The sequence below is a fragment of the Mytilus californianus genome, unplaced genomic scaffold (genome assembly GCF_021869535.1).
Source record: "Mytilus californianus isolate M0D057914Y unplaced genomic scaffold, xbMytCali1.0.p SCAF_1, whole genome shotgun sequence".
In the NCBI taxonomy this organism is placed as follows: Eukaryota; Metazoa; Mollusca; class Bivalvia; order Mytilida; family Mytilidae; genus Mytilus; species Mytilus californianus.
In genome coordinates, this window is record NW_026262581.1 from 94,929,332 (window position 1) to 94,943,112 (window position 13,781).

At 32.0% G+C, this 13,781-nt stretch overlaps 1 protein-coding gene across 1 annotated transcript in view; it reads left to right on the top strand.

Moving 5' to 3' along the window:
- Positions 1-1,338: 1,338 nt before the first annotated feature.
- The window catches only part of LOC127710232 (stabilin-2-like), a 64,803-nt gene continuing 52,360 nt past the window's right edge, over positions 1,339-13,781 (top strand). The window contains exons 1-3 of the mRNA XM_052215998.1: positions 1,339-1,730; positions 9,729-9,826; positions 12,579-12,648. Coding sequence (XP_052071958.1) covers positions 1,409-1,730; positions 9,729-9,826; positions 12,579-12,648 — 490 coding nt within the window. The 5' untranslated portion in view covers positions 1,339-1,408. The remainder of the gene's footprint in view (positions 1,731-9,728; positions 9,827-12,578; positions 12,649-13,781) is intronic.

A 13,781-nucleotide genomic window follows, 5' to 3' on the forward strand; every position in this document is an offset into this window, starting at 1 on the left:
GCTTTGAGAATAATGCTTCGGACGATTTGGAGATAAGCAAAGTAAATATATAACAGTCGCAATCCAGATGTGTTGATCGTTACAATTATTCAGTTAACAAAAACATAACACATAATAATAAATAATTAATTGGAAAATGATATGAATAATAACTACTAGTAAATGAATCTAAACAAATCTCCAATTGCTATCAAAAGGTCAAGGATAAATTTGCATCACCTTTCTGGATTAAAGTTGATAACTTAAAAGTTATTAAGCATAGCAGCTTCTAAAATTATATGGAAAATAGGAATACGGCGCATGTTTTCAAGACGATCTCTAGTACTGGTGTGGGGAAATGATGAGATGTAGAGAGATATCAATGAATTACAGTATTAGGGACGAGATCGATCAAATACTCACGGTCATTTACCCGGCAAACTCATTGTAAAATCGAAACGATAAAGATATTTAGACAACAATTAGGCACTAAACAATCATAATTAAACTTTTTCTTCTTTCACCAAACGTCAATGAGGTGCTTTTGTTGTTCGAAACCTTCATTTTTGTCAACAAACTAGCTCGAATTGATAGTCCTTACTACAAATATATCACAAGGATTAAAGATAAATTTCTTACAGAAATTAATTAAGCTTAATAATTAGGTAGAACCAATTTCCTCTGGATTTAGTTCACATAAGTGTAATTTTTAAAAGGTCCTTCACTCTTTTGTCAAACAGGTTTTTTTCATAAAAAAATCGTTGTGGATTTCTGCTTACCACTTTTCTTATTTCAACAGGGAAAACATCCAACGCGATCAGACTGATTCAGGATCTCCTCAGAAACAGTATTAGATCATATAAAAGCGGGTTAAATGATACATAAAGTGTTAATTACACAAAGTGGAAAATTAAAGTTTCAAGTTCTGTTGATATTCATTGAAATACGTGGGAATTCGACCGCTGTGTAATTTTCGTATTTCCTTCCTTATTTCAAGATGAGGTTATTCACTTAATAGTCACTTATGATTATGGAACATATACTCAACAACATTCACAGTACAACTAAATCTTGTATTAGGGTAATAGATGAAAATACTTATATCATATCATAATCTCTTTGACCAATAATACGAAAAGTGAAAAAAAAAAAGAAATCATTGTAATCCTTAAGATATATCAATCTGTAATCGGTAGTTTGAGAAATTGTTCGTCATTAATGAATGATGACGACTGAGAAGGGTGACACTCGATAGTACAAATACGGCTGCGGAAATCGGTCTCCTTAGATCTGCAAGTAAATAATCTCAAGTTCAAGTATCTTTAAATTTTAATGAGCTTAACACGTCCTTATTAAGCATTCGTTATTGTCTATGATGTGACAACATATAAGCTAAAAATCATCTTTTTTTTTAAGTTGTGGATCTAAGATGGTGTTCTTTAAAAACGTAGCCTTGATTCTGGTATTTACTGTTTTGTGTATATGTGTTCAAGATTGTTTTGGTGACAATTTTTGTAACGAAAATAAAACAGTCATTATTGAAACAAATTGTCGTAAATGTTACAGGAATTACCGTACAAGGTGTCCAGACGGGACTACTAAATTGACAAGAGGACGAGGAGATGCGACCTGCTATGTACCAGCATCGGTCTGGGGTCACAAGCATCGAATCCGAGGGTGCCTACATAAATGTGAGCAACCTATAGAAATAGAAAAGTGTTGCACTGGTTCCTGGGGTATCGATTGTGACGGTGAGTAACACTGTAGAAACTATTTCCATGGTGATTCAAAACTGTAAAAATATTGTCATGGTTATTGTTAATTTATCATGATACTGTTAAAACTAAAAGTATTGACATTGTGAAACTTTAAGAATGTATAACCTTATAGTAATTGTACTTTTATGAAGAATGCATATATTCATTTTAACAAATGAATGAATACTAGTATCTACGTTGACATTAATATTTCTTTTACTTTAAGTAAAATGCTACCTCTTAGTGAAATAAACAGTGTAGGTAGTATTGAATTTTGAAAAAAAAAATGATTATGTTTAAAATATGCAAAATGGGGACGGCATGAGAAAATAAGAGTATGAGGTAGATTAGTAAAGGATTTAAAGAAATGTGCTCGACCTCCAGCAACTTTAATTTAAAAAAATAATTCATTCGACATATATAATTAACACAAAATGTAACAAACGATCATAAAAGTGACAGGGACATCATGACTCCTATAACCAAACTTGAAAAATGAATAAAGGGGGGACAGTCCTATCAACAAACACAATGTTGTAGATCAGTGAGACGGCTACTTGAAATCCGGCATATATAAAAGTACTAGTGTGCCGCAATAAAGGCACAGAAGTTGTTAACGACCCCAACTTTATAACCCCCCGATTCACGGTCGATCGTTATGCAAGGCTTTATTTTTGCTGGAAATATTAAAATCGTATGATAGTTTAATGTCAGCAATGGTGTGCGTCAAGGGGAAATTTATCACCTTGCTTGTATAATTTTTATATGAATGACTTGAATAACAGATTAGCAAAAGCTAATGTTGGTTGTTATTTCAATAAAACACCCACGAATAATTAGTTATGCTGATGATATGTGTATAATAAGCTCATCAGTTGCTGGATTGATAATAAGTTTATCTATTTGTGAAGAATATGCGAATGAAAATGATATTTTATTTAATGATTTTCAAAACAAAGTATATGCAGATATATAATGTGCCCAAATTTTATGTATGTGGTATACGTAATTATTAGACTTGATGATGAATACAAATGTATATCTTGGACTTTTTTCTTTCTCTTTCTACAGGTATGAATCGCCGTTCTATATTGGCGCACCCCTACATAGTAAGATGGCTAATGCGCTATATACAAATATACACTCGCATCCACTAAAAACTCATAACAACACACAAAAGAACGTGCCACTAATCCACCAATTCATAGATATAAGAAGATGTGGTATGAGTGCCAATGCGACAACTCTCCATCCAATTCAAAATTTATAAAAGTAAACCATTATAGGTCAAAGTACGGTCTTCAACACGGAGCCTTGGCTCACACCGAACAGCAAGCTAGAAAGGGCCCCAAAATCATGCATATATATATATATATATATAACGGTAACGGTAAAAGCGTGCTGTACATATACTGTGTTGGCATTTACATGTTTATACATCGTGCATTACAGTGCAGATGCGGTTACTTTAGACGGATGATAATTAATGCGCTTAATGATCATCATTGCTCCATGCCTAAAATACTAGTTACTATATGCTTGGTTTGCGGATATGTACATGTCATGCATGTCAGTTATGAATACTTGTCTGCATGAATTGAAAGTGTATGCACACTCATAAAGTTTTGGAAGTATCTGCAAAAAATATCTAGAAACAATGCGAATCCATTTCTACATTGCATTTTTCTATAACACAAAACGCTATTTGAACGACTAATTCTGCCACTGCAAGTTGAAAGCATAATGCAAGTTGAAAATATAATGTGTTATAAGCTTTTTAGAAGTCTATAGGTAAGCACTAAAGTTTAATGTCTTCTACTTTAAGTATACTGTTAATATTGGATATATGTGTTCAACTGCAGAATATGTAGAATATGTTCAACATTTAAGGTACATTAAAGCACTATGCGGCAAATACGCAGGAAAAGAAAAATGTTTAAGCGCTATGTAGTAAAATGTCCAAATAGATAATAGGTAAATAGCCCCGTAAGCACTAGATAGAAATATGTTCTATATATTTATATAAGCACTTCTCAAGCGGATTGTAGTTATTTTAGAAAAGATAAAATGCTTCTACATATGCTGTCACTACGCCCTCGCCCCTACCCTGCCATCTGTTTCATTCTACTAGTATGCATGTCGTAGCACAACAGCCGTGTGAGGTTTTCTAGCTCTATGTATTGTTGTTGTTTCATATGGAATCCATAGTTAATGTTTTTGTGAGTACAGTCCATCACAATTTGTATAAGCATGTCACAGTCAACTAAGTTCAGATAGAGCCCATTCTTTAAGTTTTCCAGGTATAATTTTATTTTCTGGGGGTGCTTTTGACGTGTATGCTTATGTCTACTGCATGAGAGTATGAAGTGTTCTAGATCTTCATCTGCTGTATTACACAATGTACATATTGGGGATATATTCTTATTGTGTCTAGACATAACTGTCTGTAGCATGTTTGTTTGTCACGGTTACTAGTCTGCTCTTTATTTCTCCTGTTTTCACATTAGTTGGGTTGTTTCCTGTACACTGCCAGATATTATGCGGCATAAAGGATGGCGGGTTTTCCTGTATTTGAAGGTATGTCAATGTCTTTTTATTGGACTGGTCTTCTAAGCATACTTCATGCCAATATCTATTTTATTGCATGCTTTTTTTCATTTTTCATTGCAAGTTGACGTTCTAGGATTTGAAATTCTTATGAGTTGTTGTTTCTAATTATGTTCATCAACAAAGATAGCATATTTCGGTCTATCACCATACGGATCGGTACTGCCCCAATTAATGTATAGACTGCTGTGTTGTCTACCTCTTTTGGGAAGACCCTGTATAGCTGCTTTAAGATTTTCCTTTGCATGGTTTCCATTTGGTCCATTTCTTTTTTCTTAATTGGCATAACCTCCAGCCCATATGTCATTTTTGGAACAGAATATACCGTCCAGAGATTGTGGGATATAAGAGGAGAAAAACCTTTATTTATATGGAGTCCAGCTCCTCACATGCCATAGATAGTGGCCCTTTCTACTTTCAGTTTTGGACATATGGTTTGTCATGATTTGAATGATGATCATTGTGACATAAAAATACAATATCAAAAATGCAGGAAAGTTAATATGCTGAAGCGAAAATTTAACATATGTTCTACGGTTGTGGAGATTCTACTTTTTCAGTCTTATTATATGAATGTCTATTGTGTATCTTTATGGTCCAAATGTAAGCCTGTCTCTTTTAATAAAATGCGTGTAATGTATAATAATGCTTTCAGAATAATTGGATATCAATATACAGATGTAGTGCAAGTTATGCCCTTCCGTGAAGGAAGTTATGCTAAAGTCAATGTTCAGTTTGTTAAATCGCTTGGAAATATCTGAAAATCTTTTTGTTAATACAATTCTAAGAAGTGATTTATTGTATTCATTAACATTCAGATTGCTAAGAGTATGGTACAATGAGTTATTCCACGCGTCGCTTTAACTAACTTGAGCTGAGTGACCGATACTTGTTCCAGTCTTTAAAAAAAAACATCATTTCTAATCATGCTTGCTTTATTGTACATGTATAGCTAGTGATGTAAGGTTATGTCATGACGTTTTCAAATAAATATGTTTAAACTAAAAGATAGTTTACGATTTTGATTTTGAAGTACGGAATCATAACCGTAATCGGCTCAGTATCATAGAAAAGGAACATCCGGTTAGTAGTAATGGCATGATTTTTGTCGAGCCTTCGACTTTACGTCTTTAGTCGAAAAAGCGAGACATAGCGATCCTACATTCCGTCGGCGTCGTCGTCGTCGTCGTTGTCGTCGGCGGCGTCCACAAATATTCACTCTGTGGTTAAAGTTTTTGAAATTTTAATAACTTTCTTAAACTATCTTGGATTTCTACCAAACTTGGACAGAAGCTTGTTTATGATCATAAGATAGTATCTACAAGAAAATTTTGTAAAAATAAAATTCCATTTTTTCCGTATTTTACTTATAAATGGACTTAGTTTTTCTGCCGGGAAATATAACATTCACTCTGTGGTTAAAGTTTTTAAAATTTTAATAACTTTCTTAAACTATCCTGGGTTTCTACCAAACTTGGACAGAAGCTTGTTTATGATCATAAGATAGTATCTAGAAGGAAATTTTGTAAAATAATAAATCCATTTTTTTCCGTATTTTACTTTTGAATGGACTTAGATTTTCTGTCAGGAAACAACACATTCACTGACTGTGGTTAAAGTTTTTAAAATTTTAATAACTTTCTTATACTATTTTGGATTTGTACCAAACTTGGACAGAAGCTTGTTTATGATCAAAAGCTAGTATCTAGAAGGAAATTTTGTAAAATAATAAATCCATTTTTTCCGTATTTTACTTTTGAATGGACTTAGATTTTCTGTCAGGAAACAACACATTCACTCTGTGGTTAAAGTTTTTAGAATTTTAATAACTTTCTTATACTATTTTGGATTTGTACCTAACTTTAACAGAAGCTTGTTTATGATCAAATGCTAGTATCTAGAAGGAAATTTTGTTTTCTTCCAGTGAACATTACATTCAGTCTGCAGTTAAAGTTTTTAAACATTTATTAGATTCATAAACTATCCTGGATTTTTACCAAACTTGGACAGAAGCTTCTTACAATCAAAAAATAGTATCAAGAGGAATATTTTTATTGATTTACTTCCTAATTTTTGTTGAGCCTGTGATTAACAGAAAAAGTAGGCGAGACACTGGGTTCCGCGGAACCCTTACAAATTTTTTCAGCTAACTTTATAAATGTCTTTTCCTTCAAATGTTGGAAAAAAAAACACTTTACTTTTATATCTGTAATAACAGCTGCTTTCATGTCCTTTAAAAATGAAATTATCAGCATAAAAAAGTTAAGAATTGAATAATAATGTGAAGTCATTTCATACATGACAGCATGAGGGTTGTAAGAGGGTAGGAATTCCCTTTACCGTCAGATTTCAAACGATCATTTTCGGCTACCGTTAGCGTCAAATTGGTTAAAATTTTACCTTGATTCTTCAAAATATCCTTATCTTGACTCGTCAGAGGTCTCAAATAATTATCTTTACCGTTATTTTTGGAAAAAATTTAACGTGATTCGTTAAAATCAGTCATTTTTTTTTATCGTCTAAAAGAAAGTGTGCATATATCGTCATGCACCAAAAATTACCATTAACATCATTTGGCAAGAATTTTTACCATTATTCGTCATGAAGGTAGCCCCATTACGACCCTCTTGTAAAGGGGGGTGCTTGCACGGAAAAAAACGTGAAATAAGACATAATTTCACATTGAACGTGAAATAATTTCTGTTATGAACATTGCACGAAAAATAAAGACTTTGATGTGAAACTTTTGTGACTGATTCACTGTCTTCCTGTATATATATAAACTCTCTGTTTTACTTGCTATTCCCATTTAGTATTTAGATTATATAGAATAGCTTACCAGTACATATATTTTGGAAGCTCTGAAATCGATAAGGAACAACAAAGTTCTTTCCGCTTTATCAAAAAACAAAATTGAATGCATTTTTTCTTGACATTTGAATTTTATTTGAAAAAATACAGAGCACGCAAAATATGGATTTGAAAATCATGATGCAAGTATAATTAAATAAGCAAAACACATTGAACGAGGCACCTGTCTTGTACGACTGAACATCAAATATAAGAGTAAAATCATGTTGAAAGTGCAATAAAAAACGACGATCACGTTGCACGAAAATAACCCTTTACCACCCTCATATATGTTAAAGGACTAGCTATACCCACACCAGTTATGATTAGTTATTATATACATGTATATGCAAGGGTATAAAACAAGGTTAGGCGGTAAGTACCGCCCCTGGTATTTACCGGTATTTACCGCCCCGGACAATACTCCTCAAGTGGTCAATACTGGCAAATACTGGTCGATTGAAATTTTCATGGTGGTTTTTACTATTTATTGAAGTAAAAAAATGATAAAAAGTAAGATATATTTAAACTTTTATCTTTTGGCATGTTTCAGCTGATATAAATGAATTAATTTGATATGTTTTATTCATTTTTAACACTAATACCTACTAATTTAGTCCTTACAAGTTATGATTTTGCATATTTTAGATATATATATATAAAGAATTGACAAATTAATTATTACAACATTTTTCAATCAAGATAATTTTTATTGAAAATGCATAATTTTAACAGGTACATAAAACTTCAGGTAAATGAAGTTACAGGTGTCTTATCACCTGGCATTGCTAGGTGTGAAAATTTAATTACTATAAAAACAACAGCCCCCAATAAACGATGACAAAACATGGTTGAAAGTAATAAAAGTGATATTTGAAGACTCACTTGAACAATAAAATATTTCCTGTCTATTAAATGTGAGACAAAAATCATCTTTATTGAGGAAACGGAAGGTTAAGAAGGACCTTTACTCTTATGGCTGGACTGAAATTTATGTTTTAAACCAAAAAATATATAATGTATTATAAATTTTACCTTTACATAATCAATATTTACATGATTTACATACACATAGTACAACCATCTTGACCTTAAGCACCAAACTGAAACCTGAAGACCCTATTTGGCACTTCTATACAATATAAGACAACACCAAAACTAGTGCAAAATGTAATGATTGCAATGCTATAGTCAGTGCAAAAGCCACCTGATGAGTTTCCTTGCCAGGGACAAAACATTTTTATCTTATGTACTAATAAATCATTGTAAATCACTATTTATTAAGAATTTACAATAAAAATAGAAATGAGAACATTTGAAATGACTTTAACACTTTCATTATTTCATTACTATAAGTAATTGACCAATAGAGGGTGGTTTTTATAGTAATGTCCACTCAAAATTTCAATCAACCAGTATTTGCCAGTATTTGCCAGTATTTCCCGGTTTTTACCGGTATTTACCGCCGGCATGGTCAATACTAGTATTGACCGCTTTTTTGCCAACATTGGTATAAAATGAAAATAATGTTCATAAATTGTGTCTGTCTGGACAAGAGTTTGTATAGTATACAAATCCTTGGTCCCAAGCACTTTACCTTCATCAGGAAAGCTCAATCCCCAAAAAGAAAGCCAAGATGTAAATTATTGGTTTTGATTGACACAATTTGAACAAGAGTTACTTCCCTTTTTTCACCATTGTGGAGGTCTAAGTGCACAAATTCCTTCATAAATCAGCGAAATTCAACTTGTTATAATGACCACTAAACTTCAGAAAAAGTTGTTTTCTGAACAATTCTAATTTCTTTTAGCCTTGTTTGATTCCAAACTACAATCTAGTAAGAATCTTTTGTCAGACTTGTTTGTACATCATGTTTTGAGTTAGTCAATTAGGAAAATCAACCATTTACCCCTCCAAAATGGTGGCCAAGGGAATTAACTCCAACTCAAGTTATGTCCTATCGAAACCTATCTATTGGTTGCAAATCTGTAGATATAGACAATGCAATTTCCCATAGGAACTCCTTTTACAGCTAAAACTCTGCCACTTTTGCTATGAAGTTTCGTAAAAAATTATATCCTAGAATGGAAAGTTCATCTGCACTACTATTTTTTTCAAAGGTCAAAATGTAGGGCTGTGTGGCATATTTTCAACATTTATATGCATGAACTTCTAAGAGTTTAAACTTATACAAAAATTCTGTACTACCTCTCTCTTCACTTTGGGTCTTCCTCAGGATTCAATTTAGCCGCTATCCATGTATATTTAAACTTGTAACCCTCCCAAGTTATGTCTCTACAAGATGAAACAGGGATCATATCCGGGAACCAGTAGGTAAACAAAACAAAATATCTATGAATATTGTATATCTCCCCAGAAGAGGCGTGGTTTGTGAAACAGCTGTATTTACAAAGTGCAACCTATAAAGTGACCATTTATGTCTTCTTATATCTTGACTGCATCACATTGGAATGATGCTTTGATTAACAAAAGGATTAAAGATATAGTTTGAATTTGAATATTTCTCATTTTCAGCATGTCCTTCAATTTATAATATCAAACTGAATAGACCTTGTAGTGGTAATGGAATATGTAATGATACTATTGATGGAAACGGACAGTGTACTTGTCAGGTGAGTGTTATGAAGTCAAAGTCATACAGGTAATTACCACAGCTTTAAATGGTGCATCAACAAAAATTTAAATAAGAATTAGACCAAAGTAAGTATAATAATCAAATGCATGTAAATGTGAATGATAGATGTTGAATATAGGTCCATAAGACAGCAACTCACCAACATAATCAGAAAAAAAAATCAAAAGCTTCATAATGGTTTAAATTCATTAATTTAGAAATTTTTGGGGGGTTTTAACACGCCAGTTTAAAACCACAAGATAATAATAGTAGGGGATAAGAGTTTTGGCTAGTCTGGGAAAAGGCAGCACTATCATACTATACATTTGTATATCAAGTAGTTGTTATTGCTACAAAAGTACAATGTTTTTTTTGAAAAGAAAATTAAAGTTTAGAAATACAAAATGTACACATATTACCAGTAACTTTGCATCTCATTTTGAAATGCTGTAACTTTTTCAGCAATGGTAGTATTGTCAATACATCATTTTTAGTTTTCTGATAAGTTTATTTCTGAGAGATTAGTGATATATAGAAGCATCCATACTTCTCAATCATGATACTGGTAAGTATATGAGGCTCCTAATTTTCAATCATGTTTGTGCACATGTAAAACTGGTTTAACCCCACCACATTATGTGCCTGTATCAAGTCAGGATAACTGGACTGTGTGATTTTTTGTTGTCTTATTTTGTATATTGTACTAATGATTTTTTCTTAAGGAGTTGGGTGTAGATGGTTGAAGTTGTCTGTTGTACTATCCAGTATTTTTTGTGATTTCTGTTATCCTTTCTAATTCAGTACATTGGAATTTGAGAATGGGTCTTTTTTATATGAGCTAGTCCATGCAAAAAGGTAGAAAAAAGAAAAAAATTGTGAAATTCTAAAAAGTGTGCATAATTATTGCTAGTAGACTTGTGATCTATAAAGCACTGTTACTTTTCCTCATATGATTAAGCTGTAAGCTATACACACCTTTCAGTGTTTACACCCCCCTCCCCCCTCTTTTGTTTATCTTAGATTTTGCTCAATTATTTACATTTTTTATTCATTTTTCCATGTATAGTTTAAGTATCTTATTTTGCCATTTGATTATGTTCAACCGGTTAGCAGTGGAGATAAGGCTCTTGCTTACAAAGCAGAAATCAATACAATTTAATAGGGCAATGGTTCGAATCCTGTCCAAGGACGGTTGATTTATATAATATTAAATAACTTAACTTAACGTAAATTTAAATTTCAAAAACTCAAAATGACATAATTTTTGCATTTTCGTGTACGTTTAACTGTTGTGTTACTTTCTTTAGGCTTAGGAAGAGATGATGAAAACGGTTGACTTTTTCTCTATTTAGTGTTGTAAATAGTTTTATTTCGGCTCAGTATAGCATTGTTCCGAATAACAAATGATTTTTACACTTGCGTAAGTACAAAACTTCAGATATTTCTACGTTTTTTCCCTTTTTAACTGACAAATTCAAGACAGAATTGACCATTTTATGGATGTTGACATTATTAATATTTTTTACAGATAAAATTGTTGTTCAAAAACATTTTAACGAACCTCAACAATGTGTCCTGTAAAGTTTATCTTTTTGTACCTTTTCGCATGGAGTGGCTCATATAATAGGTGTATTCATAAAGAAGTATATATGATAGGCTGTTGATATATGCTGTTGCATTAGCATTCATGTATTTTAGTTGAAAATATGATAATCAACCCTTTCTGTCATACTTTCTTGACTTTGGAAATTTCACATTGTTCAAACTTTATGTAGAAGAATTTAAAATTAGGCAATTTATTTGTTATGGTTTTGCAACACAATTCATACTTTTTTTGCTTCAATCAGAATATGAGCCTTTGCTATTAAAGGAAGCACAACAGTCTATTTAAAAAAAAAAGCAACTGTTCGAGTTTGAAATGCTGAATCTTTGTCATCTGCTGAGATATAAAGACACTTGATGTACCAAAAGAAAGAAGAATCAATGAGCTACTGCTTACACACTTTATTACAAATAAGGAAATATTAAAAAAATTGTCATTTTGGAGTTATTATAACTTCTTATTGTTGGAAACCCTTTCAATTTTGCAGCAATCAAGTGGTTTATCTTGCATAAATAAGCACATGATACAAGCTCAACAGGACTTCTAGTATCTTGTCCTATTACAAAATAATTACTGGTTCTATTTTCGTTCGAATGACTGTATATTGATCTTAAATAAAAATCTGTAGCCTTATTTTATGCTCTTAAGCTGACAAAGCTTATTTTAGAATAAGAATGGTGTAGTTTTTTCCTTTTTCCAAATATGGTCATTTAGAAAAATGCAAGTAATGGTGGATTCATCAACTCTTTTGGAAATGCTTCTTGTCTATCTCCATTTTAATGTGGTTCTTCATTTGTCTTAATATCTTTAAAGTAACAATTTTTAATAGGACCATCCCAAATTTTCTTGAATTAGACATTGTTCTTCCTGAATAAAACTTGAGTGACTTTTGGATGTTCATCCCAATTCATATCTATTGAGGGGTTAAAAATTTTATTTTTAGATGGCAGGCAACTCATGTCTTCCATAAAAGGCTCAGACATTTTGCTTTATATTCTAGTTTTTTATGGTGCTGGATTCTTTTCCAGTTCATTATTTTGCAGCAAAAATAGCTAAAATACTACATGGTGAAAATGGTTACTTTTGCAGAAGAACATATGATAATAAATCCTATAATATATTTTTGACATCTGTTTTTTTATTTCAGGAACATTTTTCAGGGTATGCATGTGAACAGTGCATTAATAAAAAGAAATATGGTAAAAACTGTGACAAAGGTATGTATTTTTTTAAACAGGAAGGCTTTTGTAATTAAATTTCTTGCACCAATTTGCCAAAAAACAGTATTGCTACCCGGTAACTATAGATTTATTTTTTTTCACTGCGTTGATTTTTTGTGGTAACTTATTGGAGAAGTTAAAGACGTTTATTAGTTATAAATCCTTAGAGAAGAGGATTAAGATAAGTTTTTAGCCATGACCAGCAACACATGGTTAACCCTTCTTAATAGAAGACCATGCAACATTCAAAATAGATTATCCACAGCTAATTGTATAATAGTAATTCTGTACTGTTTTCCTTCCTTTAAAAGGTCATCTTTATGTAAGATAAATGTTCATAGTCCATCCGTCAGTCTGTCAGTCCGTCAGTCTGTCTGTCTGTCCCATGAAAATTTTTCGTCGCATTTTCTCAGGAACTACAATACAAGGATTTCTGAAATTTGGTTTCAAGTTTTATATAAGTCGGCTATACCGTGTGATGAGTTTTCAGATTCATCACTCAACAACTTCCTGTTTACCGAACACTTGTATCATTTTACACATGATAGCCAAGTTGAAAATTTTCAGCACATTTTTCTCAGGATCTACAATAAAAGGATTTCTGAAATTTGGTTTCAGGGTTTATATAAGTCGGCTATACCGTGTGATGCGTTTTCAGATTCATTACTCAACAACTTCCTGTTTACCGAAATATTTGGGCGGTGGTATCATCAGTGAGCAGTAGCTCACAGTTTCACTTGTTTATACTGTTTAAACAAATACCAAATATTTGTTTTTGTGTGAATCTAATTTTCAACTAGCCATTTAAGGGGAGATAACTCTAATAGTAAAAAATCTATAAAGGGAATGTTAAAGACATTTTCAGTTTTTACTTGTAGCAAGAAAACAAGTTTGGTGACACCATTTTTTTCTTTTCCTAAAGCATATTTTAAAACCTATCTTCTCATTTCAAAATTCAATCTCATTTTCTCATTTTATTCACTAAGAAGTGTTTTTTCATGAATAATTTATGCAAAGTATGTCCATTTTGGAAAACTTGCAGCTTGAAAAATAACACAGAGACCTATGCTTTGTATTATATTTTGAAAAAAACCATGCTAAAATCTACATTTTGGCAAGGTATAAGAAAA